Raw genomic sequence first — 18959 nt, 5'->3', positions numbered from 1 at the left:
TTTTATTTATTTATTTATTATTTTGCTTGCTGAATAAATATAACATGGCATGATAGAGCTTTTAAATGCTTCAAGCAATCACAAATAAATTAACAGTAGATTTGGATACATGATTTAAGTTATAGACCAATTTTTTTTTATTGATTAAATAAATATATTTCCTCTCTTGTATCCAAGTCTAACAAAATGTTCATTACGTAGACCACTATTTTTAATAAGAAAAATTAGTGGGATTAAGTCACACTTGAAACGCTGGTATTATAATTTAGTCAACGTTTCACTTAAGTTTCAAATCTAACCACATATGATGACATGACTTTATTATTAATTTAATAAATTACTAGATTATTCTCTATTAAAATCGGCTAACATCAACATGTAGCTAATATTTTAATACACGTCAATTTTTCATTAAAAAAAAGAATACATGTCAAACTTTTAATAGTTCATAATATATATATATATATATATATATATATATATATATATATATATATATATATATTATAGTTTAATTAGTTGATTTGAAAAGAGCATTCTAATTTGCGTACTCCATAATGTAAGGGAAGTTTTCTTGAGTTAATTTCAATTAATTTCCATTTATTTTATACGCGATAAGTTTTGGCTACAAGTTTTCTTGGGTTAATTTCAGTTAATTTTCGTTTATTTTACACGCGATAAATTTTGGTTGACTAGAACATTGACTTAGTTGGTTTCTATGATTTATGTTATATAAAGATATTTCCGATATTTTCTAACCGTATATTTCTATAGATCGATGGATAGATTACAAAATTTATCAAACGTTGGCTAAATCCTTAAAACCATGTTTGAAATTGATTATGTTGCTAGATTACTCTTTTAATAAACGGATTCTATACAAAATATATGCCGAGCTGATTATTTTGATACCAATAAAGACCCGCTTCTTATAGTGAATATAGGACTTCTCATCCTGAATATCTACCTTTGTACAACTCATTATTTTTTTTAGTAGAGGCACTATCGGTCAGGGATTACATGATATATTAGCAGTGCAAAGTGCAGGTGGCACTATCGGCCAGAGATTACATAGTAGGTGGCACTATTGACCAAGATTACATACTTATTAGAATAAATCATAGGGGGCATGCATTTCTGCATCCCATGGGAGCTTGAACCCATGACCTCTCCGTCGAGGTGTGTGTGGGATTACCGCTAGACCAAACTAACTACCACGTACAACTCATTATTATATGTGTGTGATCTAGCAAATAATAATAATTTTACGTCCAACTAATTGTTCCCAAAGTCTATTGATCAACACATCTCACCATAAACAGATTTCATTCTTTTTAATAAAATCCCTCGATAAATTTCGATGTCTATGAGTTGCTACTAAAAGTGGAATGAAGATCGACTTAAAGAAATCAGCTACATTTGGTATAATACATAGAATACAAGACCGCGAACTATATCATTTAAAGTTTTAAACCCAAAATAATATGACCTATCAATGATCAATCTATATCCGAACTGTTTAGTTGCTTATCCTAACCATATTTGGTTACGTTAGTTTTTGATCCTTGGGTCACTGAAGAGCCAAATTGTGACAACAACAAAACTCACACATCAAAACCTGTAGAATCAATCACATATTATGTATGGCTGCCTAATTCTCAACACTGAATTAGGACCATTGTTTTAGAGTCTTGAATAAATAAATAAATGAGTGAATAAATTTAAATAGCATATGGTCATGAAATCCCATCCCACCAGCGTTTTAAATCTACTTTTTCCAAAAAAATATGAACTCTCGCTATCATTATTATTACTGTTCTAGATTAACAATACGCATATATATACCAAGATGGCCTTAAAAGTTAAAACCAATCATCTTCCTTTGCTTTCGGAATTTGCTTATATAAAGTCTTCACATTCTTCCTTTTCTTTCCATTATATTTCATGTTTAAGATTTCTCCCTTTCTTTTTCCCTTTTGATGGTCCATATTGTTTCATCTGAAAAGATAAAGTAATGGTATATTTGTTCCGGTCACAGGGAAATTATGAGTTATGATCATAATTCCATTAAATTCATTAACAGTTTTGACACAGTGCTGTGATTTTCTTTGAATTCTACAATGCATAGACGTAGCTACGATGCGTGGTGCCTATTTTTATTTGAGCACTCTAGAAAACTAATTAAAATAAAACATTGAAATTTTAATGTAGCCAACGTTTTGAAAAAGTTTAAAAAATAGCCAATTGTAATAACTAACTGCCTAGTTGAAAAATTTATTTATTTTAGATCAATATTCATAGTTATGAATATTGATCTAAAAAAATAAATTTTGGTTAATTCAAGAAATTACCATTAAAATGTTTTTTCTTTCAAAAATACCCTCACATGCAAGGCATGTGCGAATTCTGTTGATTAACTTTACAGGACTACTTGTGCTAAAAACCAAAAGGCTAGGGATGATTTTGCTTCTAAAAGAAGTATGAGGATTAAAATGGTTTTAAGTGTAAAAGGTTAGGGACCATTAATTGAGCCAAAACTCTAATTAAAAACAACCAAGAAACGGGATTCAATTAAAATGGCCAAATAGAAAGAAAGAAGCTTTGTAAAGGTTTTGAGTGACCCGTTTGTCTTCGGCGGTGCATCGGAGGAGACGAGGTTTAGCGCGAGAAGTCCTCCGGCGATTAGAGAAGCGCTCATTGCCCTTCGACTCACTGTTTCAGGCTTTTTCACAAAGGAGTTCGTGAATTAAAAAGAGATTGTTTGAGGGGGAGGGCTTAGTATTTCTCTTCTTAAGCTAACGTGAGTGCATTGATTGTCATGTAAGTCCAGCACAAGACCCAAATCCATTGACTTAATTAGTCAACGTCACAACCTTAGCCAACAGCCTAAAGCCACGCTTGGTTACACTTACAGGCTAGCGCTACTACCTATAACTAGGGTGAGGTGACGTGGTCTTTCTATTAGAGGCTTCGAACCTATACAAAACCATGAGTATCCAAGAAAAAAACTCCATACTCATATATATGTTCTAAACATTAAAAAATTAGATTTCGAAAATGAGAAGCGAGAAGAAAACAAGCTAAACCCAGGTATTCAAATTTTGATATAATATTTCATATTAATATTTGAAGCTCTATATGTAAAGAAATTCATAACAATTCTATGGAGAACCATACCCACTATCACGACCTCTAAGCTTTGATTCGCAAAATTAATTAGTGTTTATGACGTGTCTTTTTTTTTTTTTTCTCGAAAGGGTGAATGAATACATTTGAATATAAGATTATTTCCTTTTTTGGTACTATAAGTTTGAACATCCCACCTTAGTGACATTGTTTTTGGTTACATAAAATTGTACTTCATATCATGCAATTTTAATTAAAACTAAATAAGAAAAAAAAAAGTCTATTATTCATCATGATGAACAATGCTGCATGGATAGTTGGAATCAGAGATTATATCTCTCTCTCAATAATTGGTTTTGTTATTTGTTATGAGGTAATTTTGTCCAACGTTCTTTATGGGCAATCAAATTTGAGAATACACTTTTTGACATTTTCAATCATTTATTTTTCGGTTTTTAAGTACCTTCCATCAGAGCCGGCTCAAGTGATTCGGGGGCCTTGGGCGATAAAAAAAAATAGGCCTTTAGTTATTTAAATAGTTGGTTGATTTTTATTTATTTTTAAATGGTATAATTGAATTAATTTGAAGATATTTAATTTCTATATTTTAATAATATTTGTAATATGTCATATAAATTAATAGTATTTTAAAAAAATATATAAACTAATAATAGATATCAGATATATAACATTTGAATTATATTTCTATAATTACAAATATAGGAAGTATTAAACATAAATATACAGAGTGTTAATGCCTGAAAATGGATCAACACGAGAACCGGTCCGCGGTTCGGTCTAGGGCCGGACCCTATGACCGCGCGGTGGTCGAACGGAGAAGTTGTCCCAACACCCGTACCTCCGCCGTGCCGGAAAATGAGCGAGTAGGGTGAATGGGGGGTGTGACCGCGCCAAAGGTTGGCTGCCTACGTACCCTTTAGTCGGGATCAGGTCATGACGTAGTTCAGGGGCGAGTATCGTGGCTGGATGGCGAGTGCCGGGTCGGCTGGATCTGCAGCGTCGGTTGAGATGAAAGCTTCGGCGAGCACCAGAGTCGGCCCATGCGCGCCGGGGCCGAACGGGTCTGCAGCGTCGGTTGAGATGAAAGTTCCGGCGAGCACCCGAGTCGGCCTACGCGCGCCGGGGGCGAACAGGTCTGTAACGCCGGCGGGGGTCGAGGCTTCGTCGGGCGTCGAGGCTGGGTCGCGAGCGTCGGGTCGGCTGGATCTGCGACGTCGGTCGGGATGAAAGCTTCGGCGAGCACCCGAGTCGGCCTACGCGCGCCGGGGCCGAACAGGCCTGTGACGCCGGCGGGGGTCGAGGCTGGATCGCGAGCGCCGGGTCGGCTGCGTTCGTGGCTTCGGAATCTCTGAGAGTGAGAAATCGAGGAGAATTCACTTCAGGCCAAGGATGGCATCAAGGGAAGCAGAGAGAAGTCTCGAGTTTTTTCTCAGAAGGAATGGGCCTGTCTTTTCCCTTCAATGAGAGGGGGTATTTATAGTAGTTGGAGGTTGTGTGTTGAGGGACTTGGTCGGAGGGATCCTCCGGTTTTATGAGCTTTGTTAATGCATGAAAATAGATCAACACGAGAACCGGTCCGCGGTTCGGTCTAGGGCCAGACCCTATGACCGCGCGGTGGTCGAACGGGGAAGCTGTCCCAATACCCGTACCTCCGCCGTGCCGGAAAAGGATTTCCGACGGCTCGTCACCTGAGAAGAGAGAGAAAAGTGAACTAAAGGACCGCGGAGGGGTTTCCTCCGACGGGCACTCCGACGCTCAACATTAGTCTAGGTGTCGTGTTTTGAGTTCTAGAGAGAAAAGCAGAGGTTTTTGTGAGTGTGAGCCAACTTACCTCCAAATGGAAAAAATGGAGGTATTTATAGGATTTTGAATGTGAAGAGTTATGGAAACTTGGTCGGAGGGATCCTCCGGTTTTGTAAGCATTACCGGAGGGATACTCAGGTTTTGTGAGCTTTACCGGAAGGATCCTCAGGTTTTGAGAGCTTTACCGGAAGGATCCTCAGGTTTTGTGAGCTTTACCGGAAGGATCCTCAGGTTTTGTGAGCTTTACAGGAAGGATCCTCAGGTTTTGTGAGCTTTACCTGAGGGATCCTCAGGTTTTGTGAGCTTTACCGGAGGGAACCTCAGGTTTTGTGAGCTTTACCGGAAGGAACCTCAGGTTTTGTGAGTTTTACCAGGGCTGGGATTGCCTTCACAACTTTTGGGTTGGACTTCCTCCTGGAGGCCGAGCTGAGGCCGAGCTGACGCCGAGGTCGAGCTGAGGCCGAGGTCGAGCTCACGAAGCCGAGGTCGAGCTGAGGCCGAGGTCGAGCTCACGAAGCCGAGGTCGAGCTCATAGGTCGAGCTGAGGCCGAGCTGCCGAGGTCGAGCTGCTGAGGTCGACCTGACGAGGTCAAGTTGACAAGGTCGAACTGAGGCCGAGCTGCCGAGGTCGAACTGACGAGGTCGAGCTGACGAGGCCGAGCTGAGGCCGAGCTGCCGAGGCCGAGCTGCCGAGGTCGAACTGACGAGGTCGAGCTGACGGGGTCAAGCTGACGAGGTCGAACTGAGGCCGAGCTGCCGAGGTCGAACTGACGAGGTCGAGCTGAGGCCGAGCTGCCGAGGTCGAACTGACGAGACCTGACGAGGTCGAACTGAGGCCGAGCTGCCGAGGTCGAGCTGACGAGGTCTAGCTGACGAGGTCGAGCTGAGGCCGAGCTGGCGAGGTCGAGCTCGTCTGGAGGTCGAACTCGTCTGGATATCGAGCTCGCCCGGAGGTCGAGCTCGCCTGGGGGTCGAGCTCGCCTTGAGGTCGAGCTCGCCCCGGATATCGAGCTCGCCCGGAGGTCGAGCTCGCTTGGAGGTCGAGCTGCCGAGGCCGAGCTACCGTGGCCGAACTGCCGAGGTCGAACTGACGAGGCCGAGCTGACGAGGTCGAACTGACGAGGCCGAGCTGACGAGGTCGAGCTAAGGCCGAGCTGCCGAGGTCGAACTGACGAGGTCGAGCTGACGAGGTCGAGCTCATAGGTCGAACTGACGAGATCGAGCTTAGGCCGAGCTGAGACCGAGCTCGCGAGGTCGAGCTCATAGGTCGAGCTGAGGCCGAGGTTGAGGCCGAACCCATGAGGCCGAGGTCGAACTGACGAGGTCAAGCTGACGCCGAGGTCGAGCTTAGGCCGAGCTGACGAGGTCGAGGTCGAGCTGAGGCCGAGGCCGAACTCATGAGGCCGAGGCCGAACTCATGGGGTCGAGGTCGAGATGAGGCCGAGGTCGAGCTGAGGCCGAGGTCGGGCTGAGGCCGAGGCCGAACTCATGGGGCCGAGGTCGAGCTGAGGCCGAGGCCGAACTCACGAGGCCGAGGTCGAGCTCGCCTGGAGGTCGAGGTCCCCTGTGGTGAGCTCGACTTGTCTTAATCCCGGGCTCTACTCTTCGGGCCGGGGTCGCCATGCACCCTTGGTTGAGTTGTGCCTTGATGTTTTTTGGATGGGGAAAAATCCCACACAACACAGAGTATATATTGTATAATAGTCAATAGAAGCACAATCATAATTATAATACTATATTTTAGTTTAGGCATGCATAAAACAGACAAATTGTACTAGTATAACAAGCATCAGTCTATACATTTATTATGTAATACAATATTCAATACCCTATGAAATATCTTATAGGTTAAAATGAAAAAAATTGACAACCACATTATCGAAATTGTTTTACAATAGAAAACCATTCATATTTTCTACAAACTAATAAGAATTTACATGTATTTATTTAGAAGGAAAAAAATAATTTAAAATTAAAAAGGGGCCTTTTTGGAGTGGGGGCTTTGGGGCCCCATTTGTCCTCCCCTCCAGCCGGGCCTGCCTTCCGTTGACTCTTTGGGTTTTTTTTTTTTTAATTTTTTTTAAGGAACTCTATGGTTTTATTGATTAGAAATTGCCACAACTAGGAGTAAATTATGGCCACTTTTCACATTACTATCATTTTTTGAAAAAATGACACATCTAGGAGTAGTAATTTGAGTATGAGGTGTACATTTACAAATATGCCTTTGTCATAATTATTTCCCTCTTTTCATATAAACATTCCTTATATAAAACCCCTTTCTCCCGCGACTATTAATTTCCTTCTCCACCGAGTCATTCTACCTCTCGAATGCCTACTGAAACCGCCGCCGATTCCTTCACCGTCATCCTCTCTTTCCTTCACCTTCATATTCACCTCCATATATGATTTCCTATTTCTCCCACGATCTCTTCTTTTATGGATGCGTTGATACCTAACCCTAAATAATTTACCCCTAAATTGCAAACCTCCAAATCGCGAACCCCAAATCCCAAGTCGCAAACCCAAGTTCCCTCCATTCAAGTTCAACCACCATTACCATTGTCCGAACCCCGTACCATTTACAGATTACCCAAAAAATGACGAAAAGAAAGCTTGTAAAAGGCCATGCAAACTCCCAAAAAAACTCAAAATCCAAACTTTCCGATCAAACTCCACCGCGGCGGAGTGTTAGGGTCGGTTCGTCACCCATGAAGAAAAAGGCAGAGAAGAAAACTGAGGCTGAATCGCCTAGGTCCAAGCGAAAGACTGAGGCTGAATCGTCTAGGTCCAAGAAAAAAGTTCGGCAAATAGAACCCCAAATTCAAAGCGTCGGAGAGCGAACGACGGCGAGGAGTCTGATTCCTATTGCGGCGTGAATCAGAGACAGGAAAACCTAATTCCGGTGAGTTTAGGTCATTTTTGCAAAACTTGTTTGGGTGCATGTGTTGGATCGGTTGTAATGATGTTGAAATTTGTTTGGTATAGGCTAATTTACTCCTAATTTTTCATTACTAACCAATTTGTTTGTGACTAGAAGTTTGATTTCGAAGACCCATGGTTGAATTAGGGACAGAGGTTTTACAAGCACATATATTAAATGTCACTAATTTAGTCATGCTACTGTTTGTTTTAATGTATACGGTTGAAATTGATTTGGTATATATGATAGTGTTGAAATTGATTTGGTATATCTTAACAAACTCTACCCATGGTTGAAGCTATTACACGGAATTTAGTTACCAATATGTAACTAAATTATGTGTATTAGTTACAAACATGTAACTAGAATACATCATTTAGTTACCAATATGTAACTTATATGCCTTTAATAGTGAGAAGTTTTTGACAAAGTATGTAACCACTATAATATGTTAAATGTAAGTAATTTAGTTATGTTAATGTTTTTTTTTATGTATAGGTTAGACCAGATACGTGGCAGAGGATTTTGTGGGGCAGTTCAACTTCAACTTCCAAGGGAACATCATTTCATTCGTTGAAGAAGTTGCCATGTCGAAATAGGAATCAGACCCTGTTTAGAGAGTCCTGCTTTGGGTATTTTTTCGAGATGCCCTCGATAACCCGCTCCTCTAAGATCCTCAGTAATCTTATGCTGAGGACGGGTTACTATGACGGACTTCCCAAAGCAAAGGACAAATTATGTATAGAGATTGGCGGCATCCCTAGGGAGTTCACTAGGGAAGATTTCAGCCTTATCACAGGCCTGCAAGTAGATGATTCCAACAAGGCGACGACCAACGAGTACGACGAGATTGCAACCGGGGGTCTATTTGTTGAAACCTTCAAGCAAGGGGCACTTGCCACACGGGACAACATTGCAGCACTCATCAAGGACAGCAAGGACTGGAATGACGTTGAGAAGCGTGTAATATACAAACTTTTGTATCGCTCCACTTGTGAATTTGAATAAAATAAACGAGTTTTATTTTAAATCAAATTCTTGTTGCACATGAGAAGTCTTTATTTTTTTTAAATATCTTGGAAAAAAATAATAATAATAACAAATATATTTAAGGTTGATGAAATTTCGGAATAAGGATATTCGAGTAAACTCGATATTATTTTTCCGAATAAATTTACTCGGAACGTACTCGGAGACTTAGAATCTCAAGAGTAAAAATAAATTCCGAAATCCCTTAAATATATTTAAGATAACGGGAATTAATAAGAAATTCTCGGTTATTTTTCAAGATAATTTTTTTATTAATTAAGGACGAGTTTGAGAGGATTTATTTGGAAAGGACTTCCGTGCAACAAATTGAGGGACGAGAGTGAAAGAAAAAGATTTTTGAGGGTGGTTTCAGGAGACGTGTGGCTCAATGAGATGATACCACGTGGCGTTCTTATCCCTTCTTTTTCTCCACTCCCATTCGGCCACCTCACCTTCTCGCTCTTCTCTTTCTTTCTTCTTCACGTCCTTATCTTCTTCTTCCTCCATCCTCACGCGCTGTACCTGCAAAGAGTAACAAAGAAAAAAAAATCTAATCTCCTCCAAGCTAGCTCTCTCGGCCGATCAACCCCAGCACCACCCTTGCATCTCTCTTCTTCCTTGCTTGCGCTCGTCCAGCCGAGCTCTCCACCGCGCGCGCGCCACCGAGAGGAAGAGCGAGGCCGCCGTGGACCACCGGGACGTCGGAGCAAGGGGAGATCACCGGGAAGAGGACGAGGAAGCAGTGGGTGAATGGTATTTCGCTGATTCGGTGAGAAATTTCATCTCCTTGGTTTGGTTGAAATCTAGGGTTCATAGCTCAATTTGGGGGTTTTGAATTCCGAGTGAAATCTGAGGTTTTCGCTTGGTTGTGATGTTCATTGAGCTTGATTATTGATGTTTATGAGATGAAATTGAAGATTGAAAACGAATTTCTTGGTTTTGGATTGATTTTGGCCGAATTTCACATTTTAGGGTTCATGAGTATGATTGATTTGGGGCTTTTTGATTTCGGGTCAAAATCAGTGGAATTGATGGGTTTTATTTGGTTGTTGGACTTGATTAATGATGTTCCTAGCTTGGATTTGTGTAATTGAGTTGATTTTGAATTATTTGAGGATTTTGAGCTCGCTGTGAACAGCCTCTGTAAATTGACGTGGATTGTTCGGTACCGATTTAATTTGGATATGTTGATATTTTTCCTGGGTAATAGACGTTATGAGGTTTCTAAAATGACTAAGAACTTGTAAATCCGTTGAGAATTGAGTGAGTTATGAATTTTTGAAAACAGGGTATTAAAGCTGGAAATTCTGAAGCTTGGATGTTGAAATTGTTTGGTTTGGAATTGGATGTTTTGGCCGTGTGAAGTTTTTTTGGGCCGTTGTGCTTCGTGATGTGATTTTGAGCCTCGAGTTGAAATTTGTGATTTGTTGAGGTTGTGATTTGGATTTGGAATTAATTTGAAAATGGATTTGAGTGGGTGATTTGTGTATTTGTTTGATTTGAGAATTTGGAATTATTTCGGGAAGGAATATGATTTGGTTGGTTATGAATTTGAGAATTGAATTTGAAATGTGGATTTAATGACAAGGTTATGAATTTTGTGACAAGTTAGTTTGGATTCGTGTTTGGTTGTTGACTTGGTTGGGCTCGGGTTTTTGAGTCGAGATGTCGGATTTGGAATTTTGGAAATTGATAAGAGTTTGGATTTAAGGAATTAGCTCGTTATCGGATTCCGCGGTTTGATGACAGATTTGGACGGACGAGCGGGAACCGGACGAGTCAAAGGTGACGAAGCTGGATTTTGAAGTTTTCAAGAAAAGAGTTATCGAAGTTAAAGCTCGATTAACTCGTGAGTTTTTTTAAATCGCTTATAGCGTTTAAATATTCTCGAAATTAAATCGTGAATTCCATTATGTAGTTATTTCCTTTATTTAAATAAATAATTTAAGATTATTTATTTAAAAACCATTTAAGAATTTAATTTAATTATTCGTTTTGGAATTCTCGGTTATTTTGATTCGGATTAATTAATTTATTTAAGACTGATGTCGTTGAATTTTATTTCGTATCATTTGCGATACGAAAGTCATGGGTCTTAAATAAGTTTAACTTCCAAAAAACCGAAGAATAATAAATTAAATTCTCGAATTTCGAACCGACTCGAACCTAATCCCGACAACGAACCCTATCTTTTTCAAGTAATCTTGAATCCAATAACTAACGGACTTCCAACCTCGAATGCTAGTTCTTTCGACGTTTCGACAAGTGTCAAGTATTTCGGAAAACGTGAAAAGCAAGACATCGCCGGAAGTCATCGAGCTTTCTGTCGAACTATTTCAGGTAAGTGTGGAGACGTAAGTCAACTACTTACGAAGGGAATAATCATGTTTACGTGCATTTACGTGTTAATAATAATAAAGAGTAGGAAAAGCCTTAAAAGACACAAACACCAAAGATTAAGGCTTCGGCCACTCTTTATGGAAAATTTAGTTGGGTTTATACCCATAGGTTCAAATACTAACTTGAACCAGCCACGTTGCTAGTTTGTTGTAGGTAAATCCTTTTGCTAACCATAGAGTTTGGTTAGATCTGAGGTGACATGAGAGCATGTTGGACTCTCGAATTCGAACCGAGGGTAGAAGTACCGGGAGTCACGTCCTGAGTCTTCAATCTAAAACACTTAACGAGCATGAAAGGGAAACCATAATTCTTTCGGGATTTATCCCGAGACGCTCTCTTGTTTGTAATTAGTTGTACTCTATAAGCTAGAGTATCCAAATAATAAATAATGTTGTCGGTGGTACCCACGTGTTCCGACTCGTGTTGAGGACTAAGACGGTCCTGATGGCGCTGAGTACTCCACGGGCGCTGCTGAGAGCACCCCGTCCTAGCAATGGGAAAGGTCGCCCCGGCGAACCCATTTGCTGTGTCATGACGGCACGTAGCGCCGGCGCCTGATGAAGATGGTACCACTAGTGGATCCCAGACAGTCTTAAAACACTAAGCCACTGATGATTATTGCTCGAAGTCTGAGGTTGGCTTCTTGTCATTCCAAGGGTTATAGCAGTGGATGTTGTATAACCTTGTGGAATGACAAGTGATAGCGTAGAGCGAGGCCCCGCGTTAGGCATGCTCTTGAATCATATGCATCTGCATTCTGCATTTTTATGTGTTTGTTTGCACGTCACATGGCATTAGTTTTTCTTTTCCTAAGTTAGACTCCCACTTACTGAGTCAATCGACTCATAGTTTTATGACCTTTGATAATGTAGATAAGGGAAAAGTTTGTAAGTGGGAAACGAGATCGAAGACCGAGACCGAGCACGTATTGCCTTGACCTATGGGCTATGGGGTTGAGGTCGGTAGTGACATAAGTTTTGAGGTCTTGAAAAGTTTTGACTCGACAACTAATAGTTTTTGAATTTATGAGATAATTTTGAAATGAAATATCTCGTTTTAATTTTCATTTTTTTTGGGCTCATCATCGAATGGATTTCTTCAGTGGGGGATTGTCAATACATGACAGTCACATAGCCAAATCTCGTTTATTTTGACGATATAAGTAACAGAAGGACCAGATGAGACATTGTGAGTATGAAAAAAGGGTGAAAATGCAGTGTTTTTTGTTCGGGGACCAACTTGTTATTGGTGACAAAATTGATAGACAAAATTATCATTTTTCCTACAATGTATGTGTTCCGAAAATATTAAATATTTATTCTTCCATTATCTCATTTTTTATATACATAAAAATAGGAAAAATCGTACAAAATAGTCATATGTAATTTATTGATTAGCAAAATATCCAAAGTTCCAACTTTTCAACAAAGTAGCCAAATTTACGTTTTCAAATTTTTTTTGACAGTTACGATTAAAATTTTTTATGATTACTGTAAGCAATTTATTAATTTTAAAAAAATTAATCTTGGTGTCAAATTTTTTTTTGAAATAAGATTATTATACATTTCGACTATTTCACTAAATTAAAACAAACTTTGACTATTTTACAAATTCATAACATTAAATTAATTATTTAGCTACTTCAACCTAAAAAATAATAAATTTGTTATATCGCCGGTAGCTTTATGAACAAAGTCACAAACACGGGCGGCCGTGAAAGTTTAACCACCTCTTTTTTTATTTATTTAGGAACTAACTCCAAAAGTACTGTTTGTAAAAAACAAATTAAAAAAAAAAACCGAGCCTTTGAATTCACACACGATGAAGCCGTGAAACCGAACCCACCCACCACTGCGGACGCACCGTCAAAGCCAAACGGGTCAGACAAACCCTAACCTTTTCAAAGCTTCTCTCTTTCTTCTTTTTCGCTATTTCAATGGATTCCGATTTCTTGGTTAATTTTTTTTAATCAGTGCAGAGAAGAGCTAGTTTTGCTGATATTCGCAATTCAAACACGAATTCGGCTCTCATTCGCTCAAAATCTGGCCTGGCGTTGAGAACATGAGATCGGTTTGGTCAAATTTGGGCCGAAATTCGGTGAATGTCAATGGAGTTTCCGAAACTAACTCTCAGAGGACCTCTACAAATGATACTCCACGTTCGGCCACGTGGAAAATTTTCGCCTACTGTCGATAAAAATAGACTCATCGGCAAAGCACACAAAATGTTCGACGAAATGCTCGGGAGAAACAGCGTTTGTTATAGCTCTATGGTATGTTCCGAGGCTTGAGAAGGAGTCTCAAAGAGTCTCTCTTAATCGGATTTCTCAATGCTAGTCCCGCTTTCGAACACGAGAAGATGGCTCGACTTGGCCATTTGAAGTGAAGAGTTATAATTTCGTGTCTATGGTGATCTTTGAGAGGCATGAGGAGTATAAAGCTATCGTCTCCGACTGGAATGTCAAAGATGATTAGTTCTCTGGCGTCGGGTTGTTGAAGAACTGAAGTGGTTTAAGAGAATGACATTCATATAATGCTCTCAGCCTGGAATCCCTCAAGCCTCAATTTTGATGGGGAGTCATGTTAGGCCTCTGCAAGAAGAGCAATCTTGAACATAAAAGGTGAAATTGGCCGTTTAATAGAACACTATCAACTCTTTTTAGTATAAGAGATCTCAGGTCTAAGAAATTTTTTTTTTTTTTTTTTTTTTCACAGAATAGTAGGTAAGTCCAAATTCCATTTGGAGTTTCAATGATTTTTTTTATCGGCTTCTCTTGTTGCGCTATATTCCGTTTATTTATTTTCTTACAGCATCTGATAAACAAAAAATTGTAATTTGTTTTTATTACATTGTATTTTAGCCGTGTCAATAAAATAGGTTTGAATACAATAACTATGTTCTTATGTTTACATTGTATCTGATAAACAGTTTCCGAAGTTCGTCACTATTCTGAAAGTTTCTCATTGCCAATAACCATGTTCTTACGTTTATTCGTTGTTTATGGGATTGGTCTATGGTTGTGTCATTGACAGTATTACCTCAATTCCGTCGTCCCTGAATAGGTCGAGTGAGATTTAGCTCTATTTTTTGTTATGGTCTCAGCTTTTTATGCCTTTTTGTAGCATATCTGGTAGTTCGTACTGTCTATATGCATTTCTACATTGGCTTTCTATGTTAACAATGGACGTTTTATGGTTGCCAACACTTCAAATCATAATTACCGAAGAATGAATTGCTAATCTATTCTTGGATTTAGATAGTTCTTTCCTTTTATCTCATCAACTTCAAATCGTTTTATGGTTTGAAATTGAATGTATTAATATGCAACGCCGACTAAAAGCAATGGAGGGCAGGGCAGGGACTCAATCTGGTGATAATGTTACTTATTCTGTCTTCAAAAGTTATTCCATGTCACGTAGCCCATGAAAATGAATAAATGAAGCGAAGATATTAACAAACAAAGAGAAATAAAAATTGTGTAATTTTGACTATTTTGCTAAAAACTTAAAACCTTGACTATTTTATTAATCAATGTTTTTCCTAAAGAAAACTCTATGTTGTCAATTGTGGTGGAAATTCGCCTAAAAATACAAAAGTAGCTAGTAAATTGAGTTACTTATATATGTAGAGGCATGTATCAACGATTACTGGAATTTGCTAAGTATTGATCACTTAGCAACTTTCTCCGAAAGATTCCATCTTTCTTTACCACTCGTTTGCTATCACTCGTTTGCTATCTGCTGATAGTATCAAAGAGATGTGTAGCATTGATCATATACCCACTCTCTCTCTAAACGACCATAACAAAAAAAAAAACACAAAAAAACTCTCTAAACTTTGAAAGGTTTACGTAGATCAGATAATATCTGTATCAGTTTAGGGTTAACAATGGCAGAGACGTTTCTGAGTCCTGTAATTAAGAAACTGCTTGATCTTCTGATCGATGAAGCCAAGTCTTTGAAAGAAGTTCACAAGAAATTCAACAGTCTTCAAAAGGAGTTGAAGATCCTCCAGCCTTTTCTGCGTGACGCCGAAGCCAAGTCTGCCAAAGGAGAGCTCAGCGACGCCACGAATGAGTGGCTTAGACAGCTCAGAGACGAAGCCGAGCGCATCGAAGACGTCGTCGACGAATACACTTATTACGCTGAGCAGCACCGTCAAAGTGAAGTCGGTTTCATCGGCTCTCTGCGCAAGCCAGCTCACATCGTCAAGACCTTGAAAACACGGCATCACTTAGCCTCTGAGATTCAAGAAATTGATGATTCATTGCAAAAAATCAAAGACAGTGGTCAGAAGTACGGGCTGAGACCCTTCGAGCAAGGCGGATCAAGTGGCGGGGAAGGGAATTCACGCGTCGACCCTCGCATCGGTTCGCTCTTTCTTGAAGACAATGAGCTTGTTGGCATTGGATCTGTGTCGGCAGAGCTGGTGAGTACTTTGGTGGAAGGTTCGTCTGAGCGTACGGTGGTTTCATTTGTGGGAGAAGGTGGGATCGGAAAAACTACTCTCGCCAAGAAAGTATGCAACGATGTTAAAGAAAAAGGATGCTTTGACATTCATGTTTGGGTCACTGTGTCCCAATCCTACGACATCGACAAGACTCTCAAGATGCTAATGGCTGAGATCTGCTCATCTGGGAGAGAAATGGCCAGCGTTGAACAAGCGCTCACTCTCTTGAGAAGCTCGCTAGCGGCGAAGAGGTACGTGATCGTTTTTTACGATGTTTGGCAAACTGATTTCTGGAGTGTCCTAAAGCATGCTTTTCCTTGTACTAGCAATGGTAGTAGGATTCTCGTCACGACTCGTAATTCTAGAGTCGTAGATTCCTTTAAGTCAGAGTCATGGGAAATGTTTGTCAAAGCAATGAAGACTTGGTCTATAGAGCAAGCATAGGAACTATTTTGTAGAAAAGCATTTCCACTTTCAGGTTGTCCACCTGAGTTGGAAAATTTGTCTCTTGAAGTATTAAGTAAATGCCAAGGATTGCCACTTGCTGTTGTTGCCATCGCTGGTTTGTTGTCAAAAAAGAAGCTTTGCAAAGTAGAATGGAAAAGAGTACTCGACAATCTCAGTTGTGCATTTGAAGAACAACATGAGCTCTCAAGTGTTTCAAAAGTTCTCTCGCTCAGCTATCATGATTTGCCATACTATCTTAAATTGTGCTTCTTGTACTTTGGTGTTTTCCCAGAAGACTTTTTCATTGAGGAAGAAAGATTATGTAGAATTTGGGTTTCTGAAGGCTTCATTGAGTCGAGAAAAGACAAATCGTTGGAACAAATCGCTGGTGAGTACATGACAGAGCTTATCAGTAGAAACTTGGTTTCATTTGAGTTGCGATTTGGATCTGATAGAGTCTGCAAAGTGCATGATTTGATACGAGACGTAATCCAAAAGAGAGCTAGTGATTTGGGTTTTTATCAATTATTCGACAAAAATAAGACGAGTTTTGAAAAGAAGGGTCGGCGCTTGATAATTCACAACACTACAGAGAATGTTTTGGAAAATGTTTGTGATATGAAGATTCGCTCGGCTGTTCTTGTTAACACTAGTGACGTATCAGATTCTTTTGTAGTTGGTCTATTCAAAAAATGTAAATTGTTGAAGGTTGTTGATTTTGAAGATGCTCCAGTTGATAATGTGTCAGATATAGGGTATTTGTTACACCTTAAATACCTAAATCTGAAAGGCTCAAAAGTCAAGACTCTCCCGAAGTCCATCGGAAAGCTACATAATCTGCAAACACTGAATGTCTTTGATACTTTAGTGCGGGAGCTGCCACGTGAGATCAACAAACTGCATAAATTGCGTCACCTTTATTGTGGCAATTTTAATGAAGAAATAAAATATAGTGTCACCACGTGAGGACGCATGAAGGGATTGGAAATTTGGAAGAGTTACAAACACTATCTAGAGTGGAAGCTGATGTTGGTTTCATGAAAGAGCTACAAAGGCTGAGTAAACTGAAAGTTTTTGGCATTACAAAAGTGGGTGCAGAGATGTGTAAAGTCCTTTGGGAGTCTATTGAAAGAATGAAAGATCTTGAAGAGTTATATCTAATCTCAATCAACAATAAAGAGGTGTTAAATTTGAATTGCATTTCGTCTACTCCTCTTTGTTTGCGAACTCTCCGTTTGAGATGTCAACTACAGCAACTGCCGACTTGGATTTCTGAGCTTCAGAATTTGCAGGGTCTTGTGTTAGGTTTCTCGAGGTTAGTCGACGAGCCGCTGAAATGCCTCAAAGGTTTGCGCAATTTGGAATACCTTGGTATGTATAAGGCATACGACGGAGAGGAATTGCTGTTTGAGGAAGGCGGGTTTCCAAAGCTGAAGACACTTATTTTAAGGAGTTTAAAAGGGCTAAAGGTGATTAAGTTTGAAAGAGGAGCACTTCCTCTTCTCGAGAAGTTAAACATCGGACCTCTCCCACTGATGAAGGAAATTCCAGGCAGTCTTCAACACCTAACAAAACTTAAATCCCTTGAAGTTAATGATATGCCAAAGGAATTTGTGAAGGCTCTACAACCCGACGGAGGCTCTGAGTACTGCAAGATTCAGCACATATCTTCAGTCATTTTTTGGTACTGCAAAGGCAAAGGGTTTGATTATGCAAACTTCTAGAGGAACAACAATGATGGAATGATGTACGTTAGGGCGTGTTTGATTATTTAGTCTCAGCTTGAAACAATGTGTGTTTTATTTATTCTCAATGCGTGTTTGATTATTTATTCTCAGCTTGAAACAATGTGTGTTTTATTTATTCTCAATGCGTGTTTGATTATTTATTCTCAGCTTGAAACAATGTGTGTTTTATTTATTTTATCGCTGTTGTAGCTTGAGATGGTATTTATCACTGTTCTTTGTGATGCCAAGATGAACTCGAAGATTAAGTAATTTTAAGTAATGATATTTCAAGGTACTCAAAGCTCTATCGAGATTTTCCCATTGGGTTTGATCTTGAGAGGTTTTAATGAGACTTTTATTTTTAAATGTTTTTGTTTTCTACTCATTCTACTTGGGTTTTAAGAGTTGAAAAATACACAAATATACAGATATAAATCAACATGAAAAAATGGAGATTACTTGCAAATTGGTTTCTCTCATATTGATATATGTCTGGATTAAAGCTTCAGTCGTATACCATTTCGCTTGGAAGGAAAGCATTAGATATTATATATGTTCCTCTGAAGCTCACAGAATTGTTCTTTTTTTTTCTTTTTCTTTTTTAACTATGTCAATAGTGCACCATAATATATATACTTGGTAAAAAAAAAATGTTATACGAAGTTCATAATTATAATTTGTACTTGTGTGCTTTTTCATTCAAGTTTCTCATCATTAACAATAAGCAGAACTCGAGTATATATATTCTGAGAGATGAGATGAGATGTTACAAAAATAGATATGATGTTTGTGAAGAAATGACAGATAACTCTTCAAATGTTTCTAGAAATTATAGATCATAACATATATGTTTGAAAGAGTTTAAAAATTGATCAGTCTTCATACCCCGAAAAATAGACATCATGTAAGTTAGTTTTACGTCATTTATATTTTATTGCATGAAGTTTTTGTGTTTTATATTTTTTGGATCTTTTCGTTGTAATAATTGGGGTTTTGCAGTTCGCCGATGCCTCACTGCATTTGTCCCCGTCGTT

The 18959-nt window shown here is 39.3% G+C and overlaps 1 protein-coding gene and 1 long non-coding RNA gene across 2 annotated transcripts; both read left to right on the top strand.

Moving 5' to 3' along the window:
* The first annotated feature begins 9378 nt into the window (after positions 1-9378).
* On the top strand, positions 9379-11431 carry LOC149398039 (uncharacterized). Its single transcript, XR_016297177.1, has 3 exons — positions 9379-9671; positions 10652-10751; positions 11148-11431. It is a non-coding gene; the product is annotated as an uncharacterized LOC149398039 (long non-coding RNA).
* A 3759-nt stretch (positions 11432-15190) lies between these two features.
* On the top strand, positions 15191-17922 carry LOC149398038 (disease resistance protein RPM1-like). Its single transcript, XM_089614434.1, has 4 exons — positions 15191-16106; positions 16230-16807; positions 16907-17050; positions 17152-17922. The coding sequence occupies exons 1-4, from the start codon at positions 15191-15193 to the stop codon at positions 17920-17922; spliced, it is 2409 nt and encodes an 802-aa protein (XP_089470560.1).
* Positions 17923-18959: the final 1037 nt, after the last annotated feature.

Source organism: Urtica dioica, chromosome 5, assembly GCF_054948205.1.
Source record: "Urtica dioica subsp. dioica isolate 48M chromosome 5, U.dioica_male_clone48M_v1_H2, whole genome shotgun sequence".
Lineage (NCBI taxonomy): Eukaryota > Viridiplantae > Streptophyta > Magnoliopsida > Rosales > Urticaceae > Urtica > Urtica dioica.
The sequence above is the reverse complement of the archived record's forward strand: the minus strand, read 5'-3'. Positions and strand labels throughout refer to the sequence as shown.

Bases quoted from the DNA above. Each gene is read 5' to 3' on its own strand.
- LOC149398038 (XM_089614434.1), top strand. From the start codon at position 15,191: ATGGCAGAGACGTTTCTGAGTCCTGTAATTAAGAAACTGCTTGATCTT. The intron at 16,107-16,229 runs GTAATTCTAGAG...TTCCACTTTCAG, and splicing joins TAGGATTCTCGTCACGACTC to GTTGTCCACCTGAGTTGGAA. The intron at 16,808-16,906 runs GTTTGTGATATG...AAATTGTTGAAG, and splicing joins CAGAGAATGTTTTGGAAAAT to GTTGTTGATTTTGAAGATGC.